This window comes from Talpa occidentalis, unplaced genomic scaffold (genome assembly GCF_014898055.3).
Source record: "Talpa occidentalis isolate TD23 unplaced genomic scaffold, MPIMG_talOcc4v2.1 talOcc4.10, whole genome shotgun sequence".
NCBI classification, from domain to species: Eukaryota; Metazoa; Chordata; class Mammalia; order Eulipotyphla; family Talpidae; genus Talpa; species Talpa occidentalis.
In genome coordinates this window covers 46660394-46687120 of record NW_023600993.1, presented here as the reverse complement: position 1 = coordinate 46687120, position 26727 = coordinate 46660394, and the positions used below count along the sequence as shown (strand labels likewise).

The 26727-nt window shown below is 40.3% G+C and overlaps 1 protein-coding gene across 3 annotated transcripts in view; it reads left to right on the top strand.

Moving 5' to 3' along the window:
* Nucleotides 1–26727, top strand: part of ADAMTS9 (ADAM metallopeptidase with thrombospondin type 1 motif 9) — a 166631-nt gene that overhangs the window by 102907 nt on the left and 36997 nt on the right. For 2 of the 3 annotated variants that reach the window (XM_037492290.2, XM_054695303.1), the window contains 2 exons: nucleotides 16444–16611; nucleotides 24074–24247. In XM_037492290.2, the coding sequence (XP_037348187.1) occupies nucleotides 16444–16611; nucleotides 24074–24247 (342 nt within the window). The remainder of the gene's footprint in view (nucleotides 1–16443; nucleotides 16612–24073; nucleotides 24248–26727) is intronic. The other variant, XM_037492298.2, reaches the window with a different exon arrangement.

The window sequence follows — 26727 nt, the reverse complement described above, 5'->3', positions numbered from 1 at the left end:
GGCTTAGGAGCTGTTTGTAAGATGGAGAGAGAAAACATGTCAGGAAAAGCCAAGCAGTTTGCTTCCTTTATTTTTGGCTAGAACCGAAGAAGAAATGTTTTAAGTGAAAAACGTGTTTCTCAAATCGTTGATTTCATGGCTCTGAATCTTAGTTTCCTTCTGACTGAGGGGGCCCGCTCATGGCAGTCAGACCATCAACAATATCCAAATGAATGAATGTGTGAGCCAACCTACTCAAAAGCCAAACTCCTTATTGCAGTGACCTAGAATATAGAAATGAAGAACTAACTAGTAGGAGGGAATTATTGAAAGGAAACATGTAGATATGGACAGTTGGATTGTATCAGTAGAGATTTCCTGACTAAGAGTAGTATGGTGTTTTTATTTAGAGAGAGTATCCTTGACTTGGGGAAACTAGGGTTTTGGAAGTGATGAGAAATCATGGCTGTGCATTGCTCACCAACTGGAGAAGAAAAGACAAAATGACAGCAGCATATAGAGAGAGAGGGAGGGGAGCAAGGAGGGAGAAGCAAAGGTGAGATGTTGGCAACTGGGGTATCCGGATAATAGGTTTTAAGTGAAGTTCTTGAAATTTTTCATGTTTGAATTTGTTTCAAAATTATCTCTATAATTTCTTAAAGAAATACAGATGTGTTCAGAGTGTATTTTCCTTCACAGTGAAGTAGAAAGAAGGTCTGAATTTATTTCAGAAGTTAAAATTTTCTGGCACATTTTAGGGAGCTGTTTTTAATCTTAGATTTGCGCTGTACCATCATAATAAAAGAAGCAGGTACTCTAGCCAGAGTGTGGCAGACAGAATATTAGCTAGTTTTTCATTGGCTTTTTTCCCATCACTTTCTCTTTGTCTTGTTTCCCCTTCCCCCTCCATCCCCTCCCACAAAGATAAAATGAAAGACCTCTGAGAACGGTATGGTTTTTGTTCCGCTTTCCCAGGGAAGTCCAGACTTACGCCAGTGAATTCCAGTAAATACTTGGCCATAGGCACACTCCTTTTTTTATCATCTACTGCTCCCTGGTCAAGGACAGGTTCCTTTGAATACTAAAGAGTTGTTCCAAAAAGGGAAGGCGTGCGCTTTGTTTTCCTTGTGTTCAGTAAGATGTCCTCACCCAGCCACCTCGCCATTCATGCATTACAATTTGTCCTTTCTTAGTGAGCTCATTATTTCCTTCTCAGTGGTTACCTCTTAATCAGAGGTGGACTGTTGGGAATCCCTTGGCAGTGGCAGGTCATGGAAACGATGTCAGGCAGGAAGCGCCGTCAAGAAGAGCGTGTTTGTTCATTGTAGTTGGTATCTCCATTGCTGTGCGTGGGAATTGATTCATGTTGTACATGTCATGCTCTCTATAGAGCAGGCCTTCCCAAACCTTTTAGCCTTAGATCTTGACCTCGTTGGATTGATATTCAGCAGGCCCTTTTACCACTCTTTCATAAAGAAGCTCTGTGGGCTTTGCTCCCATCAAGTCAATCAAAATCAGTTCAGTTCTGAGAGCTTACTGAAAGACTTTCTAAAAACCTAGGGACAATGAGGTGGATCGCAATTAAGGGTGATTTTTATCTGCCTGCCCCACCCCCACCCACCATGGACACTGGGAAATATCTGGTGACGCTGTTGGTTATTTCAAATGGGGTAGCGGTGCTACTAGCATCTAGTGACCAGATGCCAGGGATGCTGCTAAATAAGTATCCTATAATGCACAGTACAGTCCTGACAACAAAGAATCATTTTGTTGTAGAGCAACCCCGATACAAAACGGGGTGCCTGACTGTGGGTCCTCACCCGCGCGCTTAAAAGGACTTATCAATGCTCTACTGCAGGCACACGCAAAAGGTTAATAAAAGGTTTATTTACAAAGGGAAGGGGAAATGAGGAAATGTACAGCTCAGGGAGAAAAGTGGGGGACAAAGTTTTAAATGAGTCCTACCCGATCCGCCGATCAGGAATCCCAAAATGGCGCTCTGAGAGCTGGCCGCCAGCCAGGAGCGGTGAAGCCAGGAGGCGAGTGATCGCGAGCCAGAGAGAGAGCCCAAGGCCCACGTGTTTGTTTTTTTATATCCAACCTGGCTGCCCAACTCCACCCTCAGGTCCCAGCCACCCTCCCTTGGTGGTGATGGGATTTGTCTTTCCCAGAGTCTTGATGGCTTTAGTCTGGAGTGGGGGTGGAGTCCACAAAGTTAATCCTGTATGGGATTAACTCAGGACATCACTTCCCCCTAACAATTTCACCCAAAATGTCCAAACAGTGCCAAGATTGAGAAATCCCAAGGGGAAGTCTGATGAGGAGAGGAAATACTTATAATCCAAAGTTAAATTTGAAGTCACAGTTGCAAACCCTGTGGGATGACGCTGGTTAGCTGTCAGAAAGCGCTTCTCTCCAGGGAGCTGACTTTTCCATTAAATGTTAGGTGAGGTCCTAGGAATCCAGCAAAGTCAAGATTTTTTGATGGATGAGCTGAAAGTTGATATCTTAAACTTATCTCACCAGATTGCAAATTTGCAAGCCAACAAGTGATGTCATACCTTGGGTTAGAGGTTATAAATGCTTCAGATGTGTCTAATATGATCATGGCAACTTTGGCAGAAAGGATCAACTTTGGGAAAAAAGGCACAGATGTGACTGGATATTTCTAAGAAAACAAGGGTTATATCATATCAACATATTCATAACATTTGGAATGTTCTGTTAGCATTAACAGTTCATGTGTGTATGTTCCTTTTAATTTTAAATTTCAAATAATAGCACTGCTCTCATTTACGATTGATAGAATTCACTAGTGTGTGATATGCAGCATGTCTAGAAAATGTTGAATAATTGGGGGTCTCTTTTGGGTTCATTTTTAAAGATAGCATTAATCTACGGAGTGTTTTATCTTGGGAAGTAGGAGACCATGTTTCTGATGAGAAACCAAGAGGGCAGTACAGAATGTAATTCCATGGATCATAAATAAGTTTGAAGCAGGCTTTCTCAATGTGAGCACCATTGGCATTAGTTGGGTATTGTCTACAACCTCTCCTGTGGGTTCCTATGAGCTGGCTACTAGCTGGCCACTCATGGGCAACTGTGACCTATTTGCTATCTACAAATCACAGTAAAGAATTCCTTGACTACCTATGGAGTATATCTTGTTTCACGAGGCAAGCCCAGGGATGACCATGCCGCTGTTGAACTGATTATGTGACTATCTCCATGGTGGTCTCGGGATAACTCTGCCTGTGATAACATCAAATATTTTGCTGACACAAATGTCTCTTGACGTGTGGTCACGATGTCCCCTTCCCTGTCCCTCGTAAAACTTTGTCCCCTGTTCCTAGCCCAGCCTCTGGACTTAATTCCTCATACCATTGTTGCATGATCAGCTTTTATTAGCCTGTATGCTTTCAATAAACGGCACAAGAACTTCTGCTCAAGTAGCAGAGCCTTGCCTTGCAAAACTGCTCCACAACTGCTGTGTCCCTCATTGCATTCCTGTCACAAAGCAGCAACAAAGTTCCTGTCACAATACTTTCTCAAATATGTATCACTCCAAATCCCTATTTTTTTTAAATCTGAGAAGTCTTTAAGACTAGAAATTATGCCCTGCCTCCTCTCTAAAAAAGATAAATCATCATATTTAGAGTTCACCAGGTTTTCACAATCAGTTATTTCTCCACCAGTTTTTGGTTTTGTTTTTTTTTAAACTCACCAGGGGAAGCTCTGTGTTGGTTGGTGATGGGTTTTTCCATGTGTGTGCCATTGACATGATTTTCCAATACATGAACTTCCAGGGAAAAGAGTTTCCATCACTACCTCTCCATGCCTCTTCTGCTCTACTTTGAAAATCTTTCCTGCTTTAGCAGATGGCAAATGCTATATATTTACCAACTCCAGTCCCCATGTCAAACAGACACACATATGTACATACTCAGTATGACAAGCACAACTCTGAGATGTCAGGGACAGAACATTTTAGATGATGAATGTCCTGGCCTTAGAAAGAAAATCAATCTCAATTCCTCTCTTTCAAAAGGTCACTAATGATGGCCATAAACACTAGTAGTGACTCTAAAGCTTTGAAACTGAGGAAGAAATCTATTGGTGAAGAAAAGACAAGCAAAAATGAATCCAAGACACTGTCATGAGCTTCAAAAGTTTTATGGTAGTGTTTAAGTTCTAATGAAAGATTGGATTTTCCCATAATGTTTAAACTGTATTTGACGAGAAATCACAGAAACTTATAAACAAAGCCTTGCACACTGTAGAAGAGAGCTTATTTCTCCAATAAGGGAAGTGGGTGCCACTTTCCAGAATTTATTGGAACCTTAAATTACCACTGGATTGTGTGAAAAATCCTTTAAAATTAGAAATCAAGTTTCACTTTTACCTAATTATAATCTTACCAGTGATTCTAGGCTATAAAATTGAGCACATATAAATCTTCCCCAAACCAAGATATGCCACCACCAAAAAGCTCCCATCTCTGAGTGAATGAGTCCACACTCCAATTACTGGTTGATGATTGTCTTAAATAACTTGATGTGATACATACATCCACGTGCCCATGTGCAGTTGGGTAGATTTGACCACAAGGGGAGAAAGGATAATAAAGGACCCCGTTTATTCATATCTGCTGTGAGCCAACCCCAGGGCCTTGTGCTCCTATAATCCTTGCAAAATAGACTTTATGATGCCTGTTATGCAGGTAGAAAAGCTGAGCTCTAGGGAATTAAGCAAGTTTCCCAATATTATTAAAAAGCAGAGGGAAGCTCAACTGGCCTCTACTACAGCAAGAGATTGTTTCTTCATGTGATATGAATCAAAATTAGTATTTCTAGAAGTTTTAAAAGCTCTACCAGACAGGATGTAGGAAAGCATGATGCTCGCCAGTCTTCTGGCTCTGGATGCAAGAATTAGTGATTATGTGAGGTTGGGAAACTTGCTTTTGAAATCATCAAAGCTGAATCCTTAGGAGCTAAATGTTTCCTAAGGGTTTTCAGCCACATTCCTAGTTTTATTTATTTCACTTATCAGAAGTGGGAGGTAGCTAAATATTTGTACTATAAAATAGGAGCTTCTAACACTTCACTTGGTTTTTGAATGGTTTTCAAAGGAATTCAGAAAGTGGGCTTGGTCGCCCAACATTCTCAGACTAGAGCTCTGAAAAGGACTGGCAGCCCCCTGACACTTAGAGCAACCTTAAAATGATTAATTCATCTGTTAGGAAAATCTGCTGAACTGAGAAAACTAGGTCTTTCTGGACATGGCTTGAACCTAATGTTTGGGTAGCAGCTACCCCATTTAATAGAGTATAAAGAAGGGTGGCAATAATTCAATTCACTCTAATTCAGAATCTCAGGTTTGAAATTTATTTTTTTTAGTTTTGGGTATCTTATACTTTAAGATCCTTTTTCTAAATGAAAGTTAAAAAAAAAAAAATATGAGGCTCAGACTTAAACATTTATCTTAGAAGACATTTGAGTCTTCAGTTTTTACTAGCAGATATTTTTATCCATAATGGATATAGACACACTTGACCTTGATGGAACCTATTCTTGTTCATTACATTTCTTTGCATGAAACTTTTAGTCTGTGCATCTATATTTTCCATTGGGCAAAAGTGACCCATTGGGTAGGAGAAACCTGTGACACTTGGGGTACTTGAAGGCCCCAGCGGCTTGGAGCCGAACTTTCAGTATTGCCTTTATAGGGCAGTGTAGTATACTGAGCTCTAGTTCTGCCATTTGTGATTAGTTATATCACACTCTCAGCTAACCTTCCTCTTGGATGTCCCCTTTGTAGTATTAAGTTCTGTAACAATGAATTAAATGTCAAACCACAAGTGTACTTAGAATAGTTAGCTACCTTGGGACTGATTAGACACAGGAGGTAGGGCAGTATTTATTTGGTCCTTACAGTGAACTGAGCATTGTGCAGAATGTTTGTGTAAGCCTTACGAATTCTTTTGGGGGCCCTCCCTGGTGGCCTAGGGGTTAAGTCTTAGTGCTATTACCACTATAGCCTGAGTTCGATTCCCTGGCCAGGGAGCTAACCCACATGGTGCAGCAGACCTCTCCTGTTTCACCTAATGCGCCCCTTAGCAGCATATTTAGTAAATCTGCTTGTTTTGCTCCCCAATCTGTCTCTGGTAAATTCTCTCACCCCCTGCATCTCTGACCTACACCCCAGTTCTTCTACGCAAAAATAACTAAAATTTAAAAAAAGAATTCTTTTGGGCCTCCCCGGTGGTGCAGCAGGTTGAGCGCAGCACTGTGAGGCTGTCCGCAGCCTCTGCAACACCGGTTCAATTCCCGGCCAGCCAGGGAGATTCCCAGATGGTGTGGCAGACCTCTCCTGTCTCGCCCGCTGCTCCCCTCAGCAGTGTATTTCAGTCCTTCTGCCTGTTCTGTTCCCCGCTCTGTCTCTGGTGAATCCTCTCACCCTCCTGTGCCTCTGGCCTGTACCCCAGTGCTTGTCCAGATAAATAAATCTTTAAAAAAAAATTCTTTTGAAATAAGGCATTGGGATCATCTCAAATCCTACACTATTTTATTCACTCATCCGTTATTCACTCATCCGTGCTTTCAGGTGTGCATTCCATAAGTACTTGAGTGTGTTTTATAAACCAGGCACTGCTCTAACTCCTTGGGATTATAACAGTAGCCAACACAGACAAAAAAATCTTAGAGCCCATCAACCTTACATTCTAGAGAGGAGGGAGAAATGACCTATAAATAACAAAACAGATCCAAAAGGATAAAATATGTATTGTAAAAGAAATTAGTAGGTGTCATAGATAAAAAAAGAGAAGAGGGCTAGAAAATAATATGGAAGAGGAGGTGGGAACTAAAATTTTAAGAAGGTCTGGCAAGTCTCCATTAAGAAGGTGACATTTGAGCAGAGGTATGGGAAATAAAAGAGTAATCCATATGAATATCCAGGGAGGAATAGCCCAAGTTAAAACCTGGAGTCAGGAGCATTCCAGATGTGCCCTTGGGATAACAAGGAGGTACGTGAGGTTGGAATAGAGGGGGCCAGGTGGTAGGACCCTCCAACCAAAGCCTTCAGTCACTGCCCACCATAAGATTGCCAAGGAATCTTGGTCACTGTTTCCTTCAACCATATTTGTCTATCAATTACCTTCTCCATCAATAATTCAGACTTTTCCCCACTCACCTTTTAGAATAAGGATGCTGGAACAAACATCCCATGTTGTCTTCAAAATTTTCTTCATAAATAATCCTGTGGCAAGAATGGATTTTGAGTCCTTCACCTCTTTTCTAAATAATGCCCATATAATTATTCTATTGAAGGCAGGTTACAAATAGTCAGCATGAATAACCTTGAATGGGAGAAGCAGCTCTAGAAAAATAAGCACTGTGCTTAAGGATGAGAAATCAGAGGGCATATTATGGGTACCAGGGCCTGGTAATGTAATATGCTTCAAATTCTGGGGTGAGGAAGAGATGGGGTCCAGAGAGAATCTACCAATTGCTACTTTTGCAGGTGTTCTTGCTTTTTTGTGTGTCTCAATGGAAAGAAAAAAATGTAATAGTTATCCTTGCAGAATGAAAATAACCCCAGTTTGGGTTTCACAACTTGCTTAGCTAATTCCATAGGGTGCTGTTTTCAATGTTAAAATCAATTTCTCCCCTCTAATACGAGGTCGTATGAGTTTGGGGAGCGGGTAGAGATCTCTGTGCCTTACATTTCTTGAGGGTAATGCGGGGAGGGACCATCAGCCCTCCTCAGTGTTTCCCCATATTTCCCTGATGCTGTCATCTCCTTTGCAAGCATATTCAGGCCACCTACTTGGCTACAGTAATGACAGCAGCCCTTAAGTGTGCTCCAAGAGTTGATGTGTGAATCTGAGCCCCTTTCTTCCCACAGTCTTAGACCCTTGTAGCATCGCAAAGTCTGGGGGGGGCGGGGACCTCGGGGATGGGAGCATGGCCTTATGCCCATCCGGCTGGGATGGCCATGACTCCCGCATCTGCTTTCTTCCCTGGTGTTCCCTGCCAGTCTCTTGCATTCTCAGCTCCTTTTCATGGTAATAAGTGCCATGGTGGTCCCAGACATAAACAGCCATCAGGCAGTCCTGTCAGCACTGGCTTTACGCCCTGAAGTCACAGCCCTTGTTTCTTGGCAGAGCCATCTCTCCTGCCTCTGTCATTCTGGTTCCCTGGTGCCCCGTCCGGAGCCACTCTTGTGAGAAGGCCTGTAAACCCATTTCCAAATGCCTTAGCACCACCAATAAGGACATATGTTTTGCAACAAAGGACTGTGGCCACTCACACAGCTGAGCCCAGCCCAGCAGGGATGTGCATATTCCATAATGGGAATCTGTTTCAGGACATTTAAAGAAATAACAACACAAAAGAAATGAAAACTGGAAGTAGTTCTTGAGATAATAATTGTAAACAGGAAATGAGGAAGTAGACAAGAGATGGGGCATTCAGATTGGTGTCTTTGATTTTTGTTTTTCTCTCGTTTTTCCTTTGTGGTTAGAGAGACTATATTAATAAGGAAGAGTCTAGAAGCATAAAAGGGCACTACAGAAGATCAGGAATCTTCAGGATGTGTGTCTGTTCTGTAGAATTCCCTGTGACCTTTGCAAAGAAAACTCTTTACGTATTCTACTGGGTGAGGTTTTGCTAGACTAAGCCCCTGCATCACAAAGAGAATGTCTGTTAGAATGTAAATCTTAGACTCCCATTCCTAGCCTATATTTTAAAAATACACATTTTTTTAACTGCATGCTGAGTGATCAAAGACTGCTGAGTAGAAATAGTATTAGCAGTGATAGCGAATACGTATTTTTACACTCTCAGTGCTCCACCCGAATGCATTATCTCAATTGTAACATAACTGTAGAGATAGGGCCTCCCTGGTGGCACAGGTGCTAAAGACAGCACTATCAAGCTATTGCCGCCACTGCAGCACAAGTTCGCTCCCCAGCCAGGGAGCAGCCCACATGGTGCAGCAGACCTCTCCTGCCTTGCCTGCTGCTCCACTCAGCAGTGTATTTCAGTAGATCTGCCTGTCCTGCTCCCCAATCCTCTCACCACCTGCACCTCTGGCTTACACCACAGTTCTTATATGCATAAATAAATTAATCTTAAAAAAATAGTGACTGTAGAGATAGGGCTGCTCCCATTTTATAGATAATAGATTTGAGGTGAAAGAGATTAAGTAACTTAACCTTAACCATGGTAATATGGCAGGTGGCATTCCAGCCCAGGTCTGTTTGACTCCTGTGCCTTGAAGGGCTACATTTTAAGTCCCAGTGAAGATCAGCACCCAGGTAGTGAGCACGGTGTCCTGGCCAGGTCCCATGTGCAGCCCCCCTCAGTGGTGTTCTTCACTATACCTTGGAACAAGCAGTTGTCACACTCATTCTTTTTTGTGTTGGTGTTGGCCTCCATCAATGCCAGAGGTACACAGCTGTGCCTACCTGGCACCATCCCTGCCCATGATCTTGCTCTATGTGAGCATGTCAGACTTGGAATGGAAAGAATCAGAATATCCTGTTGGTAGTGGTTCATCAAGCAACATTCAGAACCTGGTCACAAATTCCCAGTGGGACCGGAACCAAGTAGTGTCCTGTGCTGGGTCTGGGACCACACAGTCATCAGCCAGCATCTGCTCTCTACTTGCTGTGAGGCCGTGAGCATTCCATGTCTCTTCACCACCAGTATTGAATTTGTAATGTTGATTTTCTCTAATGTGACTTAATGGCATAAATGGGCTGAGTAGTCTTTGAGATGCCCTACATCTCAGAGTATTCAGGCTAATCCTTGTGGATTGGGTTGTAGATTTACAAGCTGCAATCTTCCATGCATCAGCATGCAGAGAGCCATTCACCAGTAGATGAAAACCATCATTCACTATGAGGTGTCAGCAGGCCCCAAAGGGTCAAGAACCCTGAAAATAGCCAAGAGAACTTTGGCTGTTTGGGTGTAACTTTGGACAGTATGGAGAGGGGGCCCTTTATTCATGTAGATGCCTGTTTGATTTTTATAGCATCTTTCTTCTCAGGTGCTAAAGATTTTGTGGCAAAGTGTGAAGTCAGAAATACATTGTTGATCTGCTCTCTTTTTGGGAGACTAAGGAGTCACAGGTCTCTAAAAGAGTCTTAAGAGACATTTCTTAAAGTCCTTGCTTTCTGTTGCTGCCTCGGGTAGGCAGAACTGGACAACTTTTTTCTTAACCAGCTCCTTTTTAGACTAGCTTAAGGAAGAAAATAGTGGCTGTGGAGACAGGCATGCTGTAGTTGAACCCTAACTCTACTGGTTAGCTGATCCTGGGCAAATGATGTCATCTCTTTAATCTTCAGTCTCCTTATCTATGAAAGGAAATCCTAATAGTATCTCAACCACAGGTTTGCTGTTAGGATTAAATGAGAGAAGTCAGCACTCCTTGACCCAATGTTCCACTCATAGGAAGGGCTCAGTAAGAGCTAGCTAGCATGCTTTTTGATAGTTTTGCTCAAACAGAACATGCTTTTGAGCTATCCTTTTTGAATCTAAATAACTTGAGCCCGCAGTTCAGCGTTTGCACTGTGGGTCAGATACCAGGTCATTCGTTTGTTGTGACCTTCAAGAAAACATGACGTTTGGTTTATAGTCCACATCACCTGCAATGGGTATAGCTTTTTCATGTCTTCATTTCCATAAATGTTTGCTGAGTGGCATACAGTGTGAAAGGCAGTAAATAAACGTGTACGTTTCAGCTACTACCCAAGGCTATGTGGTTTTCCAGGCCTTGCATCTAGTAGTACTTGTATCCTTGATCCCTAAACTTTTATCTGTGTACTCTCTTACTTTTTTTTGGTGTAGCAGAAGGTACTGACTAGAATCCCTTTGCCTTTCCAATGGTGTGATGCTCAGAATACTCATTCTTCCTGAGACTTGAGAATAAGCACGGAATCCTTTCTGAAAGCATGTTCTCCACGTGAGGCTAGACTTTGTGTTATGTTAAAGTCAGAATCATAGTAGAATCAAGAGTTTGTTGTTGTGAAATAACTGAATGATTATTAAATGAACTTAGTAAGATGTAATTTTCCTATTTTAAAGAATTAAAGGGCAAATGCTTTGAGTAATAATTAGTACCACCTCCTATCTCAAAACTGAGTTCTTCCTACAGACTCAGATTGATAATTAGCTGCCTGATTGTCAAAATTCCTTAGATGAGGAGGGTCTTGACTGAACTTGGTAATGACTTCTAATATATAACCTTTCTCTTGAAGTTCTTCCTTATTTCTAACCTGCTGTCAGCCAAGCCTGTGATTGTAACTATGGACTAATTGATCAGCATCCTCCACAGCATTTCATATAAACAAAATCTTACCTACCTAGATCACTTGGAGATTGGAATGCCTAGATTACAGAGCTGTTCCCAGGCTCTCTGCTAGGCTGTCCTCCTGGACCGTTCGCTAGTCTACATGTCAGCAGACGTCAGTTATAACGCAGGCAGCCCTGGCTCACACACCCCCTCCAGTGCTTCCTCTAAGCCCCAGCATCTTTCAGCCCCATCCAGAAGTCTCCTTCTGGCCAGATTCTGTGTGTGTCCCTGGCCTCCACCCTCCTTTTCTTATTCCTATCTGTATGGTGTCCTTAGCAGTTCTGTAACAGTCTTCCATTCTCAGGATGTCCAGATCCTCAGCAGTCTTGGCAATGGGATTGACATTGGGATGTGATTTTCTTCAGGTCTCCAGCTCCCTCATCCAGGCAGACACACAGGGTTTATTTGCTGGCTTTCTTGTCACTGAGAGACCATGTCCTTGAATGTAAGTGAAAGGACCTTTGCAGGGCACCTCCAAGGCCAGACCCAAATCTGCTAGGTATCTGGAGCTGCTAGAAAGAACAGGTCTCGGTAGAGATAAAGAGCAGACTGGCCATGTCTTGAGTTCCTTTTTCACCAGAAGAGCTGAAAAATGCAAGGATTTCAAACATTCAGACCTTAGTCAGTTGAAATGTTAAGGCAACATCTGAACAAAACTCAAAACTCCAAGTAAACATCCCCTTTGAATGGCCTTATAGAAACAAAAGGCAGGCATTTGGGATGCTGACTTTGATGTTCCAAAGTAACAAACAGATTATATTGTTAGGGAGTCTTGCTAAAAGGTGGGGGTGGGGTGGGGAAGCATTCTTTTACAAGTTGTGTTTCCCCAGAGGAAAGAAAGTCACAGTCTTACTGGCAAAATAGGAGGCTATTTCAACTGAAAATTTATGGAATTAAATTCCCCAGAGGAAGAAACTCCAGAGATGTTGCCAATAAATGATGTGTAATAGGTGACACACTAAATTTAGCTATTACACATTATTGACGCAAATCGATGCAAAAGTGAGTGCCTGGGAAAGGACAATAAATGATCAGATGAAAATTTTCCTCAAAATATAAGAGCCAAAACCTGTGCTTACTTAATTACCAAAATGACAGCTTCGTTATGAATTCCTAATAGACCCATTAATAAACCTGTTAAGATATGAACCTTTGCATGAGAAGTTGCTCTTCTTCATTGGCAAGTTAGAAAGCATGAAATGAAAAGTGTTTGCTATCAGATTAGGTACTTGGAGAATTTCCTAATCACTTTAGATCTTAACAATTTTTGTCAAATATGTGCAGCGAGTCATGCTGAAATTGTGCATTGTTTTTTCCAAGTCAGTTTCATTCAAGTCTCTAAATAAGAAATGCACACATGGGAGTGGGTGGGAAACAGCTAATCTAAATATTGAAAAGATTTTTAAGGCATCATGTACTTTAAAAACTATATGATTTCATGGGCAATGATGTTGGGTCTACAATAAATGAATTGTTACCAGGGATGTTGTTGCTAACTTAACCATTTTCATTGTGCTGTTACTGCCCCACCAGACATCTGTCCACTTGTGTTGGAGTCATGTGGGCAGAGGTGTATATAAGTCATTATGGTTATAACCTTCTCATAAGCTTCATTTGACTCCCATAGTAGGCCTACCTCTGTGGTTATTAGAGTGATTAAATGAAATAGTGCATATAAAGTCTTAGAGCAGTGCCCAGCACTTAGTGATTGTGAGAAACCTGTGTATTTTCTAATTCTGACTGTGCCAATTGCTGCCTATTTTTAGACTGTCTCTTCTGATGACCATGGCAGATGACTAAATCAATTTTTCTATCAATTCTCCAAATTAAGGGTCAGCTTGTTTGCACTTGTTGTATATTGAAATGACTATCCTTAAGGATATTCTTGCTTTAAGTTCACTTAATTACTCTGAGACAACTATATCTGTTTCTGCACACTAACGAAGCCAATGAATCAGCATCCAGAGATCCTTATTCTGTAAGTCCAATCTTTTTCCTACAAAAAATTATATCCTGGACTCCCAGTACCCATTACTGTTTTTCCCCTCTTGGTAAATGTTATCAGCATCTATCCAGCTGCCCATACCAGAAAGCTGTGAGTCATCCCTACTCTGCCCTTTCACCTTCATCTGACAGCTGATCCATCAAGTACTGTCATTTCTACCTCAAAAAGAACATGTCTTATGTCATCAACCTCCTCACCCAATGCTCTGCATGCTAATCTAAGCCACCATCACCTCTTGCCTTGGCAAATGCAATTTCTTCCTAAGTGTTCTGGTTTGTTTGTTTGTTTTTTCTTTTTCCACTCATACAGTATTCCCATCCATCCTCTACTCAGGAGTCAAGGTTGAATTTTTAAAACAAATAGCAAACTTATAACTCTTCAGTGATTTCCCCATGCTTGCAAGATAAAATCCAAATACCTTATTTTGACCTATGGACTTTGCATGATCTCACCCCAAGGAATGCCTAAAGGAGCCCTCTGCTCCCCCTTCAGCCAATTTCCTTCACAACCCTCATCTTAGTTAATAAGCACATGTTATTTTTGTCCTCACTTGATTAATGGGTCCCCCTCACTGATCTGTAGATTTCAGGAGGGCAGAGATTATGCTGCTTTTCTTCACCACTGGATCACTTTACATAGTTCCTGGGACTTAGCACATGCTCAATAAATACTAGTTGACAAATTAACTCATCCCATACTCTAATTGGCCCCACATATTATTTTTGTTATCAAAGTAACATTTTAAAATGCTAAAATTAGTTAATAGGGAATATCTGTGTGCAAATCTTTAGATTGCTCTTAGAGGTTTGTGGGTGTGTTTCTAGGAACTTCATTTTAAAAGCCTTCTAGAATTGTGCCCCAAAGTCCTTATATACATCAAAATACTATAGATTGGAGAATTCATGTTTTTGCTTTCATATAGATACTGAAATTGAACTACTTTCTTCCATACTATATATTCTTTTAAGATTTCTAGAACAATTCCTCCAACTCATAGCACTCAGGAAATGAGATCTCAAATGAAAACAGCAGTTTCTGTCTCTAAAAGTAAGATGTTATAGCTAAACCTATTAATATACATATTTTAAATGTCTTTTTCAGCTACTGTTAAAATTTTGTAATGGTTTATGTTTACTAGAAAAACATGTCTGGGACATTTATGACTGGTGTAACTTGGAGCCTGCTTGGTAATAGTGGCTGAATTAACACATCAAGCTGCATGTTTTACATTGTGCTATTTATTGAAGAAAAACTGGATAGAAGGAAATGACATTTGAAATTTATTACATTTCTACATTTTATTCTTCATTCTTAAATGTATTTTCCTCTAAAAAGCAAGAACCTTATATTTGGAAATAACATGTTTTGAAAATCCAGCAAGTCTGCAATGTGTGTGGAAATGACTTCGGTGGTCACTAATGAGGCAATACACATTGATGTCTCAGTGCATTCACTGGGGCCAGCCTCTTGCCTGTTCTACAGAAAACTGTCATTTCAAATTTTTGTCCTGACTCCATGGGCACTTTGATTCCCAAACCTTTCTGAGAAACCGAATCTGAAATCACAGTCAAGTTTCTTAGATGTGATCGGACAAGGTCACACTTAAAACAGTTCAGTGAACCTGTAGATCAAAGTTGAAAGGTAACGCCTCCCTTCCAAAATGGGCCCAACTTACCTGCTAGCTTACCTTTCAATTTCTAACGTGCCTTGTTCACCTCCTTCCCAGTGGACTAGGAAAATCACTGCTTATCCGCTGGAGAATGGTAGGAGAGCCTTCATAAATCATGTAATTAGGAAATTGTGTACAGTTCTATTTTAGAATCCAAAATCTGTGAATCAAGGGGCATTTTGTGAAAGAAATACCTTGATCCCCACATAGCTTTCCATAGTGGTTGGACCAGTTTACACTCCCACCAGCAGTGCAAGGAGAGTTCCTTTTTCTCCACATCCTCGCCAACATTTGTTATTGCTAGTTTTTTAATATGTGCCATTCTCACTGGTGTAAGATGGTATCTCATGGTAGTTTTGATTTGCATTTCCCTGATTACAAGTGATGTTGAACATTTTTTCATATGCCTGTTGGCCATTTGCGTTTCCTCTTTGGAGAAGTGTCCTTTAAGTTCTTCTGCCCATTTTTTTGACTGAATTATTTACTTTATTTTTTTAACCTGCTAAAGATGGAACTTCCATATGATCCAGCAATTCCACTCCTAGGTATTTACCCAAAGGACACAGAAACAGTAATTCAGAAGGGCACCTGCACCCCTATGTTTATAGCAACACTAATTACAATTGCTAAGCTTTGGAAACAACCCAAATGCCCAAAAATAGATGACTGGATCAAGAAGATGTGTTACATATATATGATGAATATTACTCAGCAATCAAAAAAGATAAACACATGCAGTTTGCAGCAACATGGATGGAGCTGGAGGGGATCATGCTCAGCGAAGTAAGGCAGAAAGAAAAAGAAAAATACCAGATGGTCTGACTCATAGCAGGAATTTAGAAAACCTAAATAAGGGACTAGAAAAAGGATAATTATAATAAAGTAAAAATCAAAATCAACAAGCAACTATGGGCCAGAGACACACTACAGGGGGTGGGGAGGAGGGAGTGGGATCAAAACAAGGGGGTGTGGGAATTGTGGAATTGTGTGGGGACTATGACCAGGATGAAGATGCATACATTGTGCAAAAATGAAAAATGATGTAAAAAATATAGAACATTTAAACAATAAATCAGAGATTGCATGGAGTGAGATGTGCAGAAAAAATCCTTACTATTTCATAGTAGGACTTCTTCTCATCAGAATTTCATATTTATGACTTTATTTTTTGGCCTGAATTATCAGAATTTCCCCACACACTTAAGTGATCCAAAGCACCATACAGAATTTCTGCTGTGATGCCATGGACATTAATTCCAGTAGTGTCTTCCATCCCTGATGAGCTTTGAACTATCATTCAAAAAGGCTCTGGAAATGGGGGGGAGGGGGATAATTTTGTTAGACGTGAGCTTATCCTCTCACAAGGCAGGTTTTTATCAAACTCCATGTGCTTAAAAAAAAAAAACAACCTTGCCATTGCTTTATATTGCAGTGTTCTGTCTCTTGTGGTCGAGGGCATAAACAACGAAATGTTTACTGCATGGCAAAAGATGGAAACCATTTAGAAAGTGATTACTGTAAGCACCTTGCTAAGCCAAATGGGCACAGAAAGTGCCGAGGCGGAAGATGCCCCAAATGGAAAGCTGGCGCCTGGAGTCAGGTGAGCGATGATGCTTTTCTACCACTGCTTCCTTCCCTTGGGCCACGGGGCTGACCCCAGCATTGGCTTGTGTTTCTCTAAATGGTTTTGGTCTGTTTGAGGGAAGCTCTGCAACAGGGAGGAAAGAAACTTTTTGTCTTATGAGCTGTGTGACCTTGACCAGTGACTTCAGCCTTTGGCACTTTGAATAATACCCACAGCTGGGTGGTTGTGAGGATTAGCCTGAAGTGATAGTAGATGCAGATGTGAGACATCTGGCAGAGTAGCTAGAGGGCATTTTATTATCATTCACCACTAAGAGCCACTAATTCAGATTGTAGTAACATTGACTATAGAATTAGTAATGTTAGAATTAAGTCAATGTTAGAATTGAATCTGAAGTTACCTCTCAGATTCTTCAAGAAAGGGCTGTCAATAGTAAGTACAAGAGAATATTTTCCTGCCTGTTTGCTTGTACACAACAAAAGTGAGGGGGCACAGGGAGGAGATCTCTGCGCTTTCTAGCTCTGTAACCTTGGCTGATTTGTTTAACCTTCCTGAACTTACTCCACATAGTCCTTATGAGAATTTAAAGCCGTAATGAATGCCAAGTGCTTAGCTCAGGCATCTTAAATCTAATAGGTTCTCAAGAGTAATATTTTGTTTGGATGAGTGTGATGTGTGCATCAGATGGGGAAGGGCGTAAGTACGCAAGAAACTGATTATAGTTAAGACTCCGCTAATTCTAAACATTCACTAATGTAATCAGGAATTGAGTGTGAGAGTTTCCGTGTTGAATTCAAGAGGAAATTTTAGATGCTTCCATTTCCTTATAAACAACTCGTGCGTAAACCAAAATCACACACTCCTCCCCCTTAAAGTAGATCTCATCCCTCCACACTGTACCTTTTCTCAGCTTTGTTCAAGGTGCTTCCTTCAATGCAATGTCTCAGTGGCTTTTCAAACACTTTATATTTAATCCTGCTCCTTCTCTCCATTGAGGTTTTACTGAGTTTGTGCTTCTATGTGATGGGGAATCAGGCAGGTACTCAGGAAAATCAGGCTCGAGATCAGCTGTCTCTAGAGTTGCTTCTTCTAGAGTCTGACTTTTGGTTGCTAAAGCTTTGGGCAGCTGTGTGAATGGGCAGGATTTGAGATCCTTCATCTTAGCATAACTAAGGGGAAATTCCTCAAGAAACATGCATCCTTCTTCAATTCCTTCAGCTGGCATCACTGCCCTCTCCCTTTCTTTCCAGACAAATGACAATTTACAGATATGTAAAACACAGCCTGCACCATGCCTCGACAGAGCAGCCTCACCCTCCCAAGCCTTCATTCTAAGGAGCAGATTTTGCTTTCCTTTTAACAATCAAAGCATCTGTGCCCAGCCAGAGTTAGCTCCTCCTCTGGCTTCCTTTAGGGATCAGATTCCCAGGCAGTGTTTCCTACTGGTCATTTTTTTTTTTTTAATAATAAATTTTATTGTTATATTCCCCATACAATTGCAGCCCCCCCATTCTGACCCCAATCCCTCCCCTCCCGCCCCCGCCCCCCAAAAAAGTGTCTCTGGTTCATAGTTTTTTGTTGATTTTGATTTTCACTTTCTTATAGTTATTCATTTTCCTGGTCCCTTATTTAAGTTTTCTAGATTCCTGCTATGAGTGAGGCCATCCGGTATTTTTCTTTTTCTTTTTGGCTTATTTCGCTGAGCATGATCCCTTCCAGCGCCATCCATGTTGCTGCAAATTGCATGTGTTTATCTTTTTTGAATGCTGAGTAATATTCCATGGTGTATATGTACCACATCTTCTTGATCCAGTCATCTATTTTTGGGCATTTGGGTTGTTTCCAAAGCTTAGCTATTGTAAACAGTGCTGCTATAAACATAGGGGTGCAGGTGTTCTTTGGAATTGATGTTTCTGTGTCCTTTGGGTAAATACCTAGGAGTGGAATTGCTGGATCATATGGAAGCTCTATGTTTAGGAGGTCCAGAAATCTCCACACAGCTCTCCACAGTGGTTGGACCAGTTTGCACTCCCACCAATAGTGCAGAAGAGTTCCTTTTTCTCCACACCCTCGCCAGCATTTGTTGTTGCTAGTTTCCTACTGGTCATTTTTAAATGTGCATCTCACTGACGACTGTCATCTGTAACTTTCAGCCTTCTCTTTTTGGAGCTATTCTATTCATGTAAGAGCCTGCAGCTAGTGTTATTTAAGCTACCACACTAATTGGCTTGTCCTTTTGTAGACTTTCACGCTCTGTTACATTTTTTTTTTTTTAATGTTCCTTGGTCTCTACTTATCTGTTTGCATCTTTCCCTGAATATTAAGTTTAGAGCATGTAAAGGCCAATTTGTTCAATAAAAAGGCGATTATAAGAATTTCTCACTCTTTATTGGTAAACTGTGTTTTACCAATGTTCTGTTTTACCAGTGTCCTGTGATCTTGATGGGAAGTCTAAAATTGCACACAAAAAGAGGATGACTACATTTAAACCCTATTTTTTTTTAAACTCACGGTAATAGGATTATCAGAATGCCTCCCCAGAAAAGACTGTACCTGTTCAGAAGTCAAGTCACCTTTGTAGATAATGCAAATAAACACAGCTATGTAATGGTCCGTGACTAGCTTTATAATGACCTGATTTGATTTGTTGAAATGAATTATAAAAGCCAGCAAGACAAGAAGCTGCATGGGTGAAATCCAATTTGTGCAGCCTTGAAATATACCTCAAAATAATCAGATGCAGTGGTTGATGGGAAAAGACGGTCTGCATGATTAAAGATTATTGGCTTACTAATGATCCAGGAGTAAACAGGAATATCCCTAAGGCAGCAGTATTCAAGCAAGAGTAATGATTATCCATTTGCAACCATATTTAGATGATTTTCTATCTGGTCCTTCTGTTTTCTGCTCATAGCTTTGTTCCAGTCATCCCATCTTCAAGGTAGGGAGAATAATTAGTGCTATTTCTCATCATGTCAAAATGTCTAATGATAGTCAGAAATATAGACTATTGGCGTAGGAGACTAGTATACCCATACTAATCATTATTGTCTCTCCCTCAAAATTAGCATTTCGAGGCTTAAAATGGAATGTTTCATTTTTACATCTTTTGAATTTCTTTTTATTTTCATTGGAAATGTTTTTAATAAATGTAAAGCTTTTATTGGAAAACAGCCTCACTAAAAGTTTAAAGCACTGTGTCTCAAAAATTCACGTTCAATTTGCTTAGAGGATTTTGATTAAGATCAAGAACATGAATTTTTAATATCAAATGAATATCAAATTCTTGATGCAGCTTGATAAATGTAAAGGCTGTAAAGCATTCTGTACGAAAAATATTTTTTGATTTAAACCTGTTCTTATAAAGGCTTAAAAAAAATGAAGATCAAAAATAAATAGAATAAAAGAGTTTAGAATGAAAGTACCACTTCATTCATCAATCAGGAATTCATTCAGTCTATTCATCCCTCAACCCTAAGTTCCATGTCTTCTTTACATTTGAGGGTCCCTGTTTTCAAAATGGACCTAGCAATCAGCAAAATGGCATAATTTCAGTAGTAGTCCTTGCTTTCTTTCGTAGTGATAGAAAATATAATAATGTGTCTTGCAATGAGTGGTGTCTTTGACTCAATGAAATAATTTTGAAAAGTCCTTTAGTGCTAATGTCACAATGAAATTAGCAAAGTTCATTAAGAACCTACTATTCATTTTGGGTTTGGACTTTTCTTGTAACTATGATGACAGCAGCCTGGTTGTGGTTTCTGATGCTGAAGTATTCAAGTGTGTTTAATACAGAAATATGGCAAGTGTGTCACTTATGTCCTTTGAGTAGTTAAGAAAACCATATGCACATGGTCAGTGATGAGAAATACAATTGCTTTAGTGATTTATGCTTTTTATTTTGTTTCTCTTTGAACCATCAGCTTTGATATTGAACTATTTAAATAGAGGCTTCTCACACTCTCACCAGCATAAGACAAAAAGACTACATCACATTAGACCATTAGCATCACGTTCAAGCTAGAAGTCAAATTCTAACCCACAGTAGTTATGGTATGTTGGCTGGGACAGAATTTACTTAACCGTTTTTCATTTTTGTTTGTGCCTGAGTTGTGTGGGTGTCTCTATTCTTTGCTTTACTTATTTGTGGAACATCTGCCTGAAAGATTGTTAGGAATTGTAAAATTGCATTACATAAAATTGCATTTTATGTAAAATGCTCTTAGCGAACCTCTCAACTAAGGGTGATTTTGTACTTCTTAGGACTTTTGGCCATGTCTGGTGGAGGAGACAGCAGACTGACATCTAATGGGTAGAGATCAGGAAAGCTGCTAGACTTCCTAGCACTAGACTGCTAGACTGCTAGACTTCCTAGACTTCTGGGGCTGCCCAGGACAGCCCCAGACAGAAAAAGAATTGCTAGGTTAAGGAACTTTATACTAGTAAACCCAGAGTAAGTGCTTAGTAAATGTTTGCAGTTATTATTTTTACTGCCATTATTTCTAAAAGTTGGTACATACAGTTATTTTTCAACCCAGTTCCTTCTTTAAATCATGTTACCACCATAATTTCGCAGTCATGCTGGAAGAGAGTATGTAAAATTCTTTTTTTTTTTTTTTAAATTTTTTAGGATTTATTGATTTATTTATACAAGCACTGGGTACAGTCAGAAGCACGGGAGGGTGATAGAATTCACCAGAGCCAGAACGGAGAGCAGAACAGGCAGACTGACGAGGTACACTGCTGAGGGGAGCAGCGGGCGGCAGGAGAGAGGTCTGCGCGCCATGTGGGACACTTGCCCAGTGGCCGGGGATCGAACCGGCGCTGCAGAGGCTGCGGGCAGCTTCGCAGCCCAGCGCTCAACCGCTGTGCCACCAGGGAGGCCCGAGAGTATGTAAAATTCTTTACATATTTTCAAGTGCATATTACTACTCCCCAAACAGCAGAAGTTGCACAGAGATTCTTGGTATCTGTGGAAGTAAGCATTGAGCTCCCCCTTTAAGTTGGTTGAGTTCTGCACTGCCCAGTAGGGAGCGAAGAGAGATGAGACTCACCTCCTGGCTCAGTAGTTCAGAACTCAAAACATCTACTATCAAACCTGCACAAATAGATGGCCGGGATAGACATGGCAGGAACACATAGAGACCACTCAGCCTTTTTCCCTTACAAACTAACTGAAAGATGGACTTAATAGAACAAGAAGAATCAAGCACACACACGTGCACCTACTACCACCATCGCCACCTCCAGGGTCATGCGAAGGTCTCTCTGATCCTGTTTTATTCATGAGATTTCTGCACAAATCTCATGGAATTCACCAAGCAAGACTGGCTGACTGTGTATGCAAATTTTTGCTTCCCCTGAGACATCACAGGAAGAAAAGTTGAACACAGTGAGCGAACTCTGATGCAGTGCACTTCATTTTAAACAAGATTACCATGGATGCAATTTTTAGAAAGAAAGAACTGGTACCTTGCTGTGCATTTAAGTCACATCAAAACTTTTAAAGGCATTATTTGAAAGCTGGCTTTTAAATTATAACTATCAGAAGCCACAAAGCAGTATTGTATAAATGAACCTTCCTATGTCTTTGTCTTTTGCAAAAGTACTGAACATTGTCAGAACTGATTTCTTTTAAGATGGTTCTTAAAATCTAACCTTCTTTGAGCCATAAGTAATTTATTCAATAACAGTAGCCTCAAAAGGAGATTTCATTTATTTTGTAGCCTTGGTAGTATACACTTAAATGTCTTTAAGATTTTTCATTTTTCTTTAGGCTGTGAAAGCTTTATCAGAATTTAATATATGTCAGCCCTATGCAGAACTAAAGTTTATTTACTTAATCATTGTGATTCTTCCTTTGTATTTCCGTTTGCATTCAGTGTTCTGGAAATGTACTCTTGTGTTTAAGACCCTAAACTTCAGTAGCCAAAGGGTTTTTGGTTTTTGTTTAAGTTAATAATGACAATGTTTGTGCATTTCTGTCATTCCTGTGGTAACTGTCCTATTTACAGTTAATTCATTTCCTGTATAATCAATGGGAAATACATCTGTAGCTCCCAAGAGCATTGACTGACTATTCTTTGTAGACAAGGTCATCACCGGTGTTCAGGAACCCTTGCATTCCACCCTAGACAGAATGACGTTAAAAGTCTGTTTTCTTGTGGGTCACAAACTCATTCAATTCAATTAATACAATTAAACCTCAGCAATAATAGCTAGGTTGCTCTAAAGTAACTCCTTTTCTTCCACTAACTTTGATGTGGATATTTGTGCTTCTCATCTGAAATGATATGATTCCTCAAGATGCCTTCTGAAAAATACAACCTGTTTTCTTAACATCGGAAATAGAAATAAAATTGATATTCAGCAGAATCCACTGGGTGTGCTTCTTGATAGTAAATTTCCATTAGCCCCAGAGTGAGGTGGATCATGCTGCAGGTTAATTGGACAAGAATTCCTTTCTAATTAAAAAAAAAGTGATTCTATAAGACACTTCTTAGGAATATAACTTTAACGTATGTTAAATTTTTTTCTCAATGCCAGACAAATTAATGAAGGCCGAGCTATCACAAAAACTTGATCATAATTTTTAATAGCTAAGTGTAATAATATCCTGTTCTTTCCAATCAAATGTTGCCTTTAGTTTCTGACTGTCAAAACCTTAATAAAGACAATAATTCTTTGTTTGCTCATAAGTAAGATTAGGAAACCCAGCAATGAGGAAAGCATTAAAAAATTAATTTAGAGGAAAGTTAATTGCAGATTTAATATGGTGTTTTGCAACTTGGTCAACAAAATGTTTCAGCCTGATGAACAGTATTTTTCAAGGGCTGAAAACATGACACCCAAGGAAATGTTATTTCCTTGTCAGCTTTTATTCTTCATATAGTCATCTGAGGTTGTAAATAGACACAAATCCTTTTGTGAATTCCATAGTTAAAAAGCATTTTCTCTAGCTCCAGGAATAGGAACAAGAAAAGGAGACTGGAGGAAATAATTCTACTTTTAAGGTCCTAAAATCTCCAGTGATTCACTCTCCTTGGATTATACTTTTAATCTGCTAAGAAATTCTTCTTGTACAGTGCTGTTTCCCCAATTTTCAATAACATCAAGCCCTCCAGGATAGAAATCATTTGGGATTTTTATTTCCCATAGCAGCACTATTTCTGGGTTGTACTAAATGTTTCATAATCATGTCTACTAAGCTCTTCAATCTTTCAAGAGTTTCATTAACTTTCAAGATTCTCCCAAACTTGAGTAACTTCCTTGTTCAGCGTCGATAGGTAGTGAGTTTCCAGATTTCCGACCTTGTCTTGGGTCTCTTTCATTGCAAATTAGAAAGCTGTGTGATAGCTCTGAAAGTCTTTGGATTAAGAGTGCACCCCACCCCCAATCTCTGCGACCCTCTCCACCTTTGCCACTCCCTCACCCCCAAATCACCCAAAACTCCCACTTACATGCTCTGTCTTCTTAGTGCTCTGTGTCCTGTGGCCAAGGCGTGAGGCGGAGGAATGTGGACTGCCAGATGGGAACACACAAAATAGCCCAAGAGACCGAATGCAACCCGTACACCAGGCCGGAGTCAGAGCGCGCCTGCCAAGCGCCACCGTGTCCTCTCTACAACTGGAGGGCAGGCCAGTGGCAAGAAGTAAGTAGAACCCTCAATTGGTGCCTGCCTGGCCTTTTGCTCAAGCCCTTGCTGACATCACATCCATTCTCCTGGGAAGCCTTCAAACTTGGTGACCAGGCTGGCTCTTTCCCAAAAGGTTGGTTGTCGGATGGCAAGCAGTTCATTCCCAAGGGTGGGCGAGCTCCTCCTCTTAAAGCAATTTCTACATCTGTGTTCTGAAATTTTCCAAGTCTGGCCGTCTCCGGTAAAACTTTAACAGGCCTTGGGCCAAATGTATACAGATAAGTTTCACAGAGGGAGGGGGAAATGAAGAAATATGTTAAATATGTGTGGCCAGACTTGGTCATCTGCGTTAGTTCAGATGGCTACAAGCTGATTGCATGTAGGCCCTCCTCTGTGTTTTCCCGCCTCCTTCTTTAGCTATCAGGTAGAAGACAGTCGCATAAACCCCTGGTTCACTAGTGAGGGATTTCCAACATTTCCAGCAATGATGCAAGCTGAAGAACTGCTCAGTTGACGCACACAAGGGCTTGTTTTACTTCACTCCAAGTTAAAGTTTAGTTAAAGAAAATACTGTATCCCTGTGCAGAAATGTCCCTAGGAAGATAAGACATGAGTAGGAGATATGACTGTTTCTAGAAAGATTACATTGCAGAAAAGGGGGTAAAGCGAATCAGAAAGCAGGACCATAGCCACTGATGTTGGAATAAATGTGAATAGAAAGTGTGTGCTGTAAATGGTTCAGAGATACGAATAATAAGATAATAATACCCCACTGGAAATTGCTTTCAGAACAGTGGGAAATTACACCTGCCACTGAGCTAATTGCTTTCCGGGCACCATCTCATTTCATCTTTGTGGCCTCTGAACACAGTGGGTATTCGTATTATTATCATCCTATTTTACAGAACAGGAAACTGAGCCAGTGACAGTTGCCTGAATACCACATACTTAACAAGTGAAAGAGGGAACACTTGATCCTAAGTCTACTGTAAGATAGTACAACTGCAGTCTTTTCTGTTACAAATGCTAATGGTAACCCCACTTTCCCCCAGTTTTATTGAGATGTAACCGACATAATACTAGTCTTAGATATAAACATGAAGATTTGATGTCTATATTGTGACATGATTACCACAATGTTTAGTTAATCGCTCCTCACCCAATCACAAATTTTGTTCCTTGTAATGAGAACTTTTAAGAGTTATTCTTTTAACAACTTCCAAATATACAAGACAGTGTTGTTAAGTATAGTCGCCCCACTGTATATAACATCCCCATGATGTCATACATATTTGACCCTGATGTTTGTACCTTTTGACCACCTTCATCCATTTTATTCATGCGCCCCTTCCCTGCCACCATTGCCCACTGCCTCTGGCAGTGGCCAGCTTGTCCTGTTTCTATGGGTTTTACATTTTTAGATTCCACATGACATAAGAAAGAACATATAGTATTTGTCTTTCTCTGTCTGACTTATTTCACTTAGCATAATGCCTTCAAGGTCCATTTGTATTTTTGCAAGTGGCAGAACTTTCTTCTTGTTTATGGTTGAAAATGTCCCATCGTACATATATATACCATGTTGTCATTTTTCCACTCATCCATGGATGAACGCCAGGGTTGCTTCTGTGTCTTGGAGACTGTGAACTGGAGGTACAGGTATCTTTTTAAGCTATTGCATACCCAGAAGTAGAATTTCTGGATCACGTGATAGTTCTATTTTTAATATTTTGAGGAAACTCCATACTGTTTTCCACAGTTATTAGACCAATTTACCTTCACACCAGCAGGGCACCAGGATTCCACTTTCTTCACCTCATCACCAATACTGTTACCTCTTGTCTTTGATGGCAGCCATCTTGACAGGTGTGAGGTGATACCTCATTGTGGTTTTGATTGGCATTTCTCTGAGGGTTAGTGATATTGAGCAATGTTCCCTCTACTTGTTGGCCGTTATCTACCTTCTTTGTAAAAATGTCTATTCAGTTCCTCTGCCTATTTTTTAATCAGATTGCTTATTTTTTTCCCTATTGTGTTGAATGAGTTCTTTTTATATTTTTGGATATTAAACCCTTATCCAAATTTATAATTTGCAAATGTTTTCTGCCATTTGGTAGGTTGTCTTTTTATTTTGCTAGTGATTTCATTTTGTGACTATGCGGATGTTTTTAAGTTTGATGTTGTCCCACCTCTTTATTTTTTCTCCTATTGCCTTTGATTTTAGTGCCAAATAAAAAAATAAAATAAAACAAAACAAAACAATGGCCAAGATCCTCAGGGAACTGAATCCCTGTGTTTTCTTTAGGAGTTTTGTGGTTTCGAGTGTTATGTTGAAGCCTTTAACCCACTTTGAGTTGATTTCTGTGTGAAATGTAAGGTAGTGGTCCAGTTTCATGCTTTTTACATGTGGCTATCCATTTTTCCCAAGCCATTGATTGAGGAGACTATTCTTTGTCCATTATAATTTCTTGGCTCCTTTGTCATAAATTGAAAGG